Source organism: Neophocaena asiaeorientalis, unplaced genomic scaffold, assembly GCF_003031525.2.
Source record: "Neophocaena asiaeorientalis asiaeorientalis breed wild unplaced genomic scaffold, Neophocaena_asiaeorientalis_V1.1 scaffold315, whole genome shotgun sequence".
Taxonomy (NCBI): domain Eukaryota; kingdom Metazoa; phylum Chordata; class Mammalia; order Artiodactyla; family Phocoenidae; genus Neophocaena; species Neophocaena asiaeorientalis.
The window spans coordinates 956,142-968,036 of record NW_020172011.1 but is presented as its reverse complement, the minus strand read 5'-3'; the positions used below and the strand labels follow the sequence as shown (position 1 = coordinate 968,036).

Here is an 11,895-nt window from a genome sequence, read left to right as displayed (position 1 = left end):
ATTCTGTACAGGGGGGTGGGGGGGCGCTGGGGAGCAAGCGGGAGGGGCGGCCCTGGGGTCGCTCTGTACAAGTCCAGGTTGGTGATGACCCCAGCAGTCCCCACGGGGTCCCTGGGGGGCTGCCCCTAGATGAAATATTCCTTCTTGTCGTCCCCGCCCGACTGCCCGCCTTCTGCGTTGATGATGGCTGTGTCCGCATCTGGGGCATCGTCAGAGCCTTTCGCCTCGTGTGTCAGGTAGGTTCCTGGGGAGAGAGAGAGAAGCTCCTTCTTTTAGGAGCAGTTTCCAAACCTCTGAAGCCCCTCTGTCCACTTTCCCACCACCCACCCACACCTTGCCTCTGTAATTTTTCTCCTGCCTAGCTTTATTCTTCCTCTCTACCTGCCCTAATTTGCATCTTGCTGCCAACATCTGTCACCTGACCACACCTCCAAGAATTAATGAATCCTGCCTTTAATTAGAGTCTGATCTATAATACAGGCCAAAAAAAAATGGTGTGTGTATGTGTATATGTGTGTGTGTATGTGTGTATATATGCGCGTGTGCATGTAAGGTGGTGATAGGGAAACTGCTAGGTCAGCTCCATGACAACGAACCTGAGATCTGGCTAGCATTTGCCCAGTCCACGTAAGTCCAGCTGCTGGCTAGAAGGAATAACAGAGGGGGAGGTCTGAGAGGAAGGCATGTGAGAAGAGGGGAGGGAGAGATGGCAGGGATACAGGAGAGGAGAGAAAAGTAAAGGGGTGGTGCGAGGACAAGGCACAGGGAGACCAAAGGACAAAGAAACATGAGGCTGAACAGAAAGGAGGAAAGTGCAGGAAGGAATGGGAAGAAGAGGCAGAGTTTCGGCAGTTTTCTGTCTTATGGCAGGAGACCCCGGAGGCCGAGCAGCATGGGAGCAGCAGCTGACTGAGTGGGAAGGTTTGATTTTACTTGGATGGCCACCAAGGGATCAGGCTCTACTGTGAGGTTGGAGATGCTCAGTTATCACAGGGTTGGCTGTGTTCTTTCTTCCTCAAACTCTCCAAGGGGCCGACTGAGTCTCCAAAGGCCCTTCCTGCAGCCTGCCCTTCACTGATCTCCCTACCCACTCCCAATCCCTCCTGATGCTTCCCTCATGCCTCTGACCTTTGTGCCGGATCAAGTAGTGGCCAAGGAAGATAAGCAGGACGAGCAGCAGGAAGACGATGAAAGCTACGATCCCACCAATGATGGCGTGGTAGGTGCTGGAGGATGAGGGCACCGGACTGGGATCTGGAGGGAGGTGGGATGCACACAGTCAGATGTGGGAAGAACTTCTATCTCACAGCATTTCTGACCTGGCCATGGATCATCTTACACAGCTGACAACATGGACTAACATCAGGAGAATGGAGTGGCATCTTCCAGCAAAAAGGGATATGTCTTCTTTTGTACCTAGTTTCTTACAGACTATCTGGAGCATAGTAATTGTTTTAAAAGAATGTAATCATGAATAAATAGATACATCTGCTCACACTTAACCTTTTGAGTTTGTGAACCTGAAGCTTGACCTTGGTCAAAGATCATCACTTTAATGTCTAAATCATCTCGTGTTCTGTGTGCGTGTGTGTGTGTGTGTGTGTGTGTGTGTGTGGTGTGTCTGTGTGTCTTTCTTTCAATTTCTGGGTTAGCAGAGTATTTCTTCCCTATCCCCCATGCCCTCTTACCCTCCCGTCTGATTTATATTCTGAGCTGGCCTTTCTAGGGGGGCTTCTCACCATATTCACCCATTGTCCTGATATCAGATAGGGAAGGAGAAGTGAAAAACTGATGGAGCCAGGAATAGGCACTTTGAGAGCACCTTACAAAAGACGATGGGCTGTGACTCCCTATATAAAGAACAGTGTTCCTTCTTGGCAGGGGAGCTTAGAGTTCCAGCAAGACGCAATCCTCCAGCAGGTCTCATCAGAGAGGTCTGGGACTCCATCTTCACTTCCCCACCAACCAGAGGTTTGTGGGAAGGACAAAGACTGAACTGCTTCCTCCCATGATGGCAAGGTCTCGGTCACTGGATATAGAGAATCTGTCCTCCATAGCAGCATCGATAGAGGATAGATTCCCAAGCACAGGCTTGGCCAGGCATGTGAAGGAGAGCCGCAGCCTTAGTCAGGGTTCCGCAGATCTCAGGAGACAGTGCACGGGCCCAGGGCACAGTTCTGATGTGTCCCAAATTACATGAGCTCTAGTCGCGGCTCTCCCACCCCTGGGAGAGCTAGTTGTTTTATAGACTCAGCTTGAGCCTTGATGCCTCATTGACTCCTCATACATTTTGTCTCTCCTACCTTATGTCTCCTCAGGCTTGAGTGGACCAGCTTTTTAGTTCCTTGCCTGTCTCCGCCTTATTTGGAAAAAAAAAAAACTTATGCTCTGGTTTTTATGCTCTGCTTGGGAGGGAGGGAGAAGAGGGTCCGCGGGGCTCTATGATAGGAGGGTTGGGTGTGATGTTGTAATCTGGAGGGAGCACAGTGAGGTTATCCACTGTTCTTTCTCTTCTCTCCCCTCTCCACCCACCCCCGGGAGAATGTGAGACACAATCCGCATTAAAAATCAGTCCTGGATAATTATCCCAGAGGCTATGGGAATGTAAATTCCCTAGAAGAGCATAGGTCTGCACGACCAAAATGAACTCTGGGGTCATCAATTACGTGTCACTGTCTCCAGGTAGAGCTCCGTTTAATTTCACTCCAGGTAATTGGGAGTCAACTCGGTTTAGGATGATTTCTGGAAGGAGGTGCAGTAACTCATTCTACCACCAGGCGTCAGCACTGGCAGAAGATGCAGTCAAACAGGACCGCGCTTTCTAGCACAGGGTGGCGGGGGATCAGCAAGAAACCAACCACAAGGGCACAGGAATTTTCTCTCACTGCCAATCATCGTCAGAGATCTGGGGGCAGACACAGGACCTCAGTGCATTGTCCTTGCTCCTGGCACCCTACAATAGCTTTGTTTGATGTGCTGACGCAGCTCCCACATGCTGAGGTCTGCTCCTGGAGTTGGATTCACCCCATCTAGACACTTTGGTCCCAAGATCTCCGATCTCTTATTCCTGGGAGGCCTGGCTGCTATCCCTACACTGTTTTAATGGGCATTTCACATAAGGGAGTCTCTGATGTTCCCCTGACGATGCATTTCCCCTGTTCTGAGGAAAGGCTTATTAAGGCTTTCTGGCAGGACCCCACTGCTGTTGGGGTCTTCAAAAAACCTCCTGCCAACTCTGCATACAGAGGCCTCTGTCCTAGCCTATCACTTCTCCTGAAGCTGGATTGTGTGGTCACACCTCTGGGAAGAACTTCAGAGAAGGAGCATCATCTAGTCTCTCTAGAAAATATGGCATCTGAGAAAAGATTCTGACTGTCTCTCAGCACAGTACGAACTTAGCTCTATTTTCCACCTCGATTCTGTATAATGTGTCCGAGGTCTGCAGAAAAGGAGATGACAGCAGCAGCATGCATCCTGTACTAGTCACAGGAGAAGCAACTCTGAGGACAGCCTGTTGCAAAGGGAGACGCATCTACACTCACACTTGAGCAGCTCGGGGGCCTCTACACACAGAGTTCTTATTCTTGTTGCCAGGTGAGTGCAGGGGCTGGAGGATGGTGTTGCCTGGGTCACCACTGCTAAACAAAGGCAGATGAAAGTCCACCATTCCACTGGTTTTTCCTTATTCCACATTCTAGAATGGACCTAGAGCCTAAGTCCTCAGGCCCTCTGGTGGTGGGCTGCTGCCCTACTAGCCCACTCCCAACTGTGGTCTGGGGATGCTATCAGGAGATGGAAAGACCGGGGTTCCAGATGTTAGAGGAGAAGAGAAGGGGTTTGCCGGAGGAGAGCTGTGGAGGGCTCACCGTTCACATTGAGGGTGTAGTAAGCCTTGTAGCTGCCCATGTTGCTGGTGGCTGTGCAGCCATAGGTGCCGCTGTCACTCTTGTTGAGGAAGGGGAAGATCAGGGCGCTCTCCTGGGTCATCTTCAGCGGCGGCACACTGCCCTCCTTCTCCCATAGGTACTGCTGGGGGCTGTTGAGGCAGAGAAATCGAAGGGTTCAGAAAAGAGTAGGGCAAGGAGCTAAAGAAGGACAAAACAAAACTGGGAGCAAGGAAGTCAAGGACAGTTTGATGAAGGCTTGAGCAGTTATAGGGGCCAGAGACACTGAGCTGCTCAGAGGCAGGCGGAGAGGGACTCCTTGGGGTTCAGTCTGGGGACGAGGAAGATCGCCTAGCTTGTATCTAACTGTGACTTGGCTCCTTACAGGAACCTCAGGGGCTCAGCCAGGGGGCGGCCCCTCCCCACTTCTGCTGCTTTGCAGGAGAAGCAATCAGAGGATGGGTGTTGTTAGACAGTGTCAGGGAAAATGAGCGGCTCAGACAGTACGAAGGAGATGGGAAGACTTTAGGCAAAGTCTTAGTCTGTAGAGGTGCATTACAACCCAGGAAGTGGATCTCCTTACGCGGGATTGCCACGCCCCTCGCAGTGGAGCAACAGCTTCTGGCCCTCGCGGGGGTGCGGAGGGTCTGGCCTAATCTTCGCTGTTGGTGTGTCTGTGGAGAAGGAAATGGGGTCAACGTGAAACTCAGGGTCACCTCGATCCCAGAATCATCCAGTTATGCATTTCAGCCGCCACCCCTAAAGGCCTAGGAGCCCAAGAGGCTGTGAACAAAGACCACCATTGCTGTTGGATGTGTGAGGGAGTCATATGGCAACCTTGCAGAGGTAGGATTATGGAAGGTCTGTCCTTGCTGGGGACCCAAGGGATGTCTTAACAGAGAGCTGAGAAGGGAGATCACTGGATCATCTGTGCCTAGCACATAAATGGAACTTAATACATATTTCTGACGGGACAAATAAACTTGAATTTGATCACTGATTGAGTTCACAACCTCTCCATCCTCTCTGCAAGGGAGCTTAAATGGGAAGCAATGCTTTAATGCAGAACATCATTTTTAGTAGCTGGTCCAAAAATGAAGTGAGAGCTTTGAAACAGCAAGAGATGGAGGTCATATTTTGGCTGCAAAAAGGCCCTGACACAATATAGATGGGTTCTGGGAAGGAATGATGGCATCTGCCACCGATGCCAAAGGGCTGCTTAGGAGGCTGGGTCCAGATGGCCGCATAGAACAATACAACCAGATGCCGGTTTAGAACAACAGATAAAGAGGCCGAGCTTCCCCTAAGGAAAGAGCCAACCTTAACATCCGGTTAATGAACGTGTTTCAGTCCAATCAAACGGGACGAAGAGAATCAGGCCAGGTGAGAGAACGGGTGTTCCAAGGCCTCACAGCCAGAGAAGCCTCTAGTGCAGCACCTGTAGTATAGCATTTGTTGACTGACTGCTGATCACAGTTGAGCCAAAATGATCCCTGGAGAGTAACTGCCAGATGGTCCAGTGCCTAACGGAGGAGTCTTTGGGGCTCAGACAGGGGAGGGCCTTCTTTAGCCCTGGCCAGGGACCAGGCCCTGGACAAGGAGACCAAGGCCAGGGGCTTTACATTCAGAACTAGTTATCAGAGAAACACCTTCTAGCAATACAGAACTTTGAAGTTTACAAAGTTCTTTCATTATATAGTGTTTCATTTACCCTCATGAAAATTCACTGAAGTAGGAAGGGGCTGCTACAAGATTGAGTGCTTTGGTGAAAGTGACATAGCTAGTAAGCAGTGGCTCTGCAGCTAGAATCCAGGTTGTCTGCTTCCAGATTGAGTGTCTGCTTCCAGATTGAGAGTCTGCTAAACGGACAGTGACACCAACCCAAACCTACCTCACGGTCAAGTTTCAGCAATGGGTCTAGCAATTGATTTAAAGAACACTGAAGTCAGGCCTGGATCTTCCATAAGGAAGAGATGAAAGGTTTGAGTTATTTTAGAAAAACACCCAGCCTTTAGATAAGTTAGGACAAGAAGTACATTCTTTTATAACTCATTATCTTCTCCCTTTCTACTTTATTTTTTTCCCCTTGACTTTTTTTTTTTTTTTTTGCAGTACGCGGGCCTCTCACTGTTGTGGCCTCTCCCATTGCGGAGCACAGGCTCCGGACGCGCAGGCTCAGTCGCCATGGCTCACGGGCCCAGGCGCTCCATGGCATGTGGGATCTTCCGGACCGGGGCATGAACCCGCGTCCTCTGCATCGGCAGGCGGACTGCGCCACCAGGGAAGCCCTCCCCTTGACTTTTCTACTCAGAAAAGTTCTTTTTGAAAACTTGTAAATTTCCTCAGGTGAGTGGGTCGTTTCCCACTCATATTCAAGGCAGATTCCATAGAGGGATGAGGATACTTGGAAAGGTTGGGAGTAGTGATTTTCACAGTGGCCATTTCAGGTCAGAATCCCAAGAAAAATCATAGACCTGGGGCAGAGTAGTGGCGGTACTGTAGGGAGAAATCTGGGAATAATGATGCCAGGGAGAGCATGTTTTCCTGCCACCTCTTTTCTTGAACTCATAGTATGTTAGACCAAGAAGAAGCCTTTGTGATTCCATGTCCATCTTCTCATTTAGCAAAGAAAGAATCAAGCTCAGTGGGGTAATTTCCTTAACATCACTCAGCTAGTAAGCGGTGGAGGGCAGACTAGAATCTGTCTTCTAATCCTCGATTTGCTACAGTTACTGCTACAATTTACAATCTAGATGCATAACACTGGCCTAGCCCAGGAGATGGTAAATTTACCTATCAGGTCAAGTCCTGCCAGCTACATGTTTCTGTAAATAAAGTCTTATTGGAACACAGCTACGTTCATTTGTTTACATATGATCTATGGCTACATTCCTGCAGCAACAGCAGAGTTAAGTAGTTGAGACAGAGACCACATGGCCCTCAAAACCTAAAATGTTGACTATTGGGCCATTCATAGAAAAAGTTTGCTAACCCTTGGCCTAACCCCGGCAATTCTTGTCTTATTTTTTTAAACCTATTTACTTATCTGTGCCTGGTGCTTCATATACAGTAACCCGCACGTTTCTTTTCCCCACTCCCCATCTCATACCAGATCCTCTTCACTCACAAGCCCATGACATACATAAAACTTCAATGCGTTGAGCGGTGGACCTGTCAGCTCCCTTGAGAGATTCGTGGTTCACAGAGCATACAATGTCTGCCCCATCGTCCTCCCGGGTGACCTGGAAGGTGACTGAGCTGCTCACGGTGAAGGTTTTGCCATTGGGATCTTCCTGTATTCGGGTTGGTTCCCCTAGAGAGCAGAAACAGACACACACTCGCACACACAGATAGACACAGAGTGAGCCCTAACATGCAGAGATTGTGTGGGCCCCACTGTAGACATACAGATGGTGCGTCTCAACTTAGGCAGACTTAGGAAGTTGTGAAATGGATATGTACACACAAGGAGGATGGAGTCCCCAACGCGCGTGCACACACACACACGCACACACACACACGACTGTCCACAGAATATCTGTCATTCCCCTTTCTTCTTCTACACCATGCCTTATGTGCACATACACAGGCATATAGACACGTGCCCCTCACTCCCTCTCTTCTCCCCGCTGTCCCAGCACCACTTCCTCCTGTCACCCCCAAAGCAGGAAGAACTTACCATGAAGCTCTTGGTCACCCTTCCTCCAGGTGAGCTGGGCTGCAGGTTTGCTCCCAGAAGACTGACAGTTTAGGGTAGTTGTATCCTTTTCCCGTAACGATGACTTGTAGCCAGTGATTATGGGCTTCTGTGGGATTCCTGCCATGGATAGGGGATGGCCAGGATAGGAAAGAGAAGCACGCTGAGGTCACACCTCATCTCTCCCTGACGAGGTAGACTCTCTGAGGGTTAGGATATCTGAGTTCTAGTTTGGTTTATGCTGGGTAGAAGGCTAGAGAAATTATCTTTCTCTTTCATAAGAGAAAGACCACCCCAGGGGGAGGAGATATGGTGGTGGGAGATTTACCATACCTGAGAGGATACATGACCCAACAACCCAAAAGCACAGCTGGGTGGCCACAGATACATGTGAGGCTCAGGGGAGCAAAGAAGGAAATTAAAATGGAGGATCACGATGAGAGCATGCAAAGCACTGGGGTACTCCTCTTGGAAGCTATAATCATGCACTGCACATACTTCTAATGTTTCCCTTACACAATCTGGGGAGGTAAGTGGAACAGACACCATCATCCTTTTGTTACGGGTTAGGAAAGTCAGGCTCAAGGAGAGTCAGAGATTCGTCCCAGAGCAAACAGTAAGTAAAGGAGAAAAGATGAGACCCCAGCACTCTTTGCATTTCATTCCATTGCAACGGAAACACACGCTGAACTTTCCCCAAATGCTCGGAGACTTGCTTGGCTCTAGGCCGCTTCAGGGGCCCACGCAGGGAGAGTTGTTTGCAAGGAATCACGCTGTGGAGACACTGGGGTTTGGGAGCCTCACCGAGCACGGTGACGAGGGACTTGGCAGTTCTCACGGGCATAGTGAAGATGGAGCAGGTGTATTCGCCCTCGTCGGCCAGGGCCACGCTGCTGATGCTGATGCTGAGCTCGTGGGGCGTCGATCTGACCAGCTGAATCCGATTATCTCGAAGGGCTGGGGGACATTGGGAGAATTGGAAGCAAGGCTTTAACTGGTGACTTTCATCTTTATCTTCCAATCCCAGGCCAGCTTTTGTTTTTCAAGAAAGGGTCTAGTGTGGTTTTGGGGCAGGGGGAAGAAAAAAAAAAAACTGCTCCTGAGTTTGAGTCGTCTTTAAGTTTATTCAGTTACTTTCCTGGGCCATTGGGCTCAGTAGCCTCAGAGATACTCAGAAAAGTAGGTTGGATTTGAGGGCCACATTGGGGCAACACTGACATCAGCTGTCTCTTAGGGCTCCTTTGGGGTGAGTCACTCCAGGACCCTATAAGACCATGCATGGCCTAGGTCAGAGCCGTAATTCTGAAGTTTCCCTGGAACCAGCTGAGGAGCCCATGGCCTGTTGCTTCCCCAAATAGCGTTCCTTCACGTTTCTCAGCCTCTGGACTACAGGGACATGTCCTCTCAGCTCTGCAGCCCCCTTCCCCAGCCCACGTTTCCCATGGAGGCAGATAACTCGTGGGACACTACCTCTCTTCTCCCCAAAGTAGAGAGTCTGCTGGGCAGGGTTAGACCATTGCAGGGATGAATCCTCATGATCTTTGACCTGGCACTTGAGCACCACGGTGCCACCAGCCACCACTGTCTCATCAGATGTCCAGGGCTGACTGTCTGCAGGAGTAGAATTGGGTTAGTTTCCTAAGGCAGCACTAGCCCCTCCACCCATTTCTGGGCCACAGTCCACCTCATCTAATTCAGACCGTCCAAGGCCCATGTCTCTGTATTCTCTTAACGCATCATGGGGGAAGGAATAGGGGTGGGGTGAGGCAGGGGAAGACAGACCTCACTTCCTCTTGCTTTGAATGCACAGAAAAACAGTCACTTGTTGACTGTTTGCTGAATGAACTGACAGGGCCACAAACATTTAGAGGGATAAAGGCACCCCAGATCTACACATACCACCCCCCATGTATCTTTTCTGATAGAGTTCTACCATTCACCTTTGAAAACACACATACGAGTCTGTCATTCAGTTTTACCTTCCTGCCACCACCTGCATATAAGGGCAAGAACAGAAGTGGTTGTAATAATGCCCCAACTAAAAGCCAAGAAAAGGCCAACCCCCAAGAATGTGGGTTGCACATTCGTTTACACAAGAGGTAGCTGATAAAACTGCAAAATAAACAAAAAAGACTTTTAAGAAAACCTAAAACGTTTTGACACAGACTTTTCAATTCCTCCAACAATAACTTCCCTTCAATCATCAGCTCCCTTAACATATTCCTTTCAGTATCAGTACTACCCGCCTCCCAAATCAACACACAACCCAAATCACTATCCTGACGTTGTTTTAAAGAATAATGGATTATGGTTTTCCCTTCGATGTGATAGAAATATGGTTTCTAATCCCTCTCTACTTAGTCAAGTTAAATAAAAGAAGGACTAGTAAGATAGCGTGAGGATGACTCATTTGAATCCCAAATGTGCCTTCCAATCAGGCCTAGCTGTGAGCCCCTCAGTCTGTGTGACACTTGCTTCCTCCACCCAGTGTTGTCCCATGTTCCCCAAAGCATGGATTCTGATTCCTAATATTGATTCCCTCATCTTCAGGTCTGACTTCCTGTGACCCGATGGCACAGACCTTTGCAGAGCTAAAACAACGCATTCTAGCTCTGATTCCTGAAGCATCCACACAATTTCTTCTATGGCACTAAATTACTTCACCAGCGTTGTCGCCTCTGAATCAGAAACCAAGCAACGTACTTCCGACACTCCCCGTTTGAGCAATTTAAAACAATCCCCATGCTCCCTATGGCACCAACCCTACCCCTGCCCTATCTGCCTATTCCTGTCTTTCCTGGTCACCAGAGCTCCATTTCCAAGGAACATTCAATGAGCATTGCTAGCAGAGAAGGGGCCCTGAAGAGTGAAGGTGGCACCTGCCAGAGCTGACACCAAACACCAATGCTTCTGAGTGGCTGTCTCCAAATTGGAGCCCAAAGCCTTGCTGCTAGTTTTAGTGTCTAGAATCATAAAAATTAGAACTGACAGGGATCTTAGGGATCATGGAATCCAATTCCCTCATTTTACAGATGTAGACAATGAGGCAATGGAGGCGAAGTGATTGCTAAAGATCATTCTACCCATCAGTGATTCTAGTTAGGACTAGAATCCTGACTCTCAAGGCAGTGCTCTTTTCACCGGAATGCGCCTCAGATAATCATCTAACTGGAGAATCAAAACTACGACTTCAATGTTAGCAAGCCAGAGACTGAGCCGGCTGAATAAAGGTGGAAGTGATATCTTCCTTAAATATCTCAACGAAAGGTTTGGGAAACCTATCATTTACTGCTAGCCATATGCCGATTTTGGACTGGTAATCCCATTGTCCCTGGTTCCTTTTGAAGAATTCTATCTTGATTGTGTCTTTCCAGAACCTCTTTATTCTGAGTAATACACTCCTCCTGGAATCATTTTATTTTTGGAAAAAGGTGTAAGGGATGCGGAGGTCCCTGTACCTTAGTGAGGGAAGGAGGAGTAGGTGCCAAAGGAGTTGGTGGTGTAGAACTAAGTACTAAAATGTCACATGGAGATGGGGAAGAGTTGTGTGGTAATGAGTGGAGTGGAGAACACAGGGTGGAAGCAACATGAGTGGGGGATGATGTGAGGATGGAGGAGGGAACTGTGGGACATTGAGATGAGGGGGCCTGGATTCTCACCTTGACTGGCCAGCATGTCAGGGCTGCTCCAGACTGTGGAGCTCATGGCCTCTTCGAGTGGAGCCAGAGTCCCCAGCTCCAAATTCTGCTCTTGCCAGTAGCCTGGGGAGAGAGTCTCCATGAAGGATGAGCCCTACATGTAAGCTGCTACCATCTGGGATCTGTACTTTCATTGTTGAGGATGGGGGAGAGGACTGGTCCCTGTGAAAAGCAGGTTCACCAGGGTACCTAAGAGAAGGTGGCTTTCTCACAAAAGGGGGTGATTAACTCAAGTCCTGAAAAAGGAAGTGAAGTCTTCCTCCGAAGGGGTGAATTAAAGGAGGATGCTAAGCTTTGGCAGTCAATCACATAATGTTAGAGCCAACAGAGATCTTAGAGGTCATCTGGTCCAGTTCTCCCAGTTCACAGGTGAGGACACTGATGCCCACTAGGGTTAAAAGTGACTTGGCGAAGGTCATACAGAAACAGTAAAGATAACCAAAGACTTTTCATTCCCGATCCGGGATTCTTTCTGCTACACCAAATTATCTACTAAAATAATGACAGGTTTAATAATTAAAAAGTACGTTTCCATTTAATCCTTTTAATAAACCAGTTAAATAAGTACGTTGGTATTATCACTTCTATCTTGAAGAGAGGAAACAATGAAGTGACT

General features: G+C 48.8%; 1 protein-coding gene across 1 annotated transcript; it reads right to left on the bottom strand.

Annotated features, from left to right (window-relative positions):
• Positions 1-26: 26 nt before the first annotated feature.
• On the bottom strand, positions 27-11,361 carry CADM3 (cell adhesion molecule 3). The gene is made up of 9 exons (XM_024750810.1): positions 11,241-11,361; positions 9,052-9,192; positions 8,386-8,538; positions 7,564-7,701; positions 7,027-7,197; positions 4,468-4,558; positions 3,867-4,036; positions 1,129-1,254; positions 27-244 (listed from the first exon to the last, which is right to left on the bottom strand). The coding sequence occupies exons 1-9, from the start codon at positions 11,359-11,361 to the stop codon at positions 126-128; spliced, it is 1,230 nt and encodes a 409-aa protein (XP_024606578.1). The 3' UTR covers positions 27-125.
• Between the last annotated feature and the right edge of the window lie 534 nt (positions 11,362-11,895).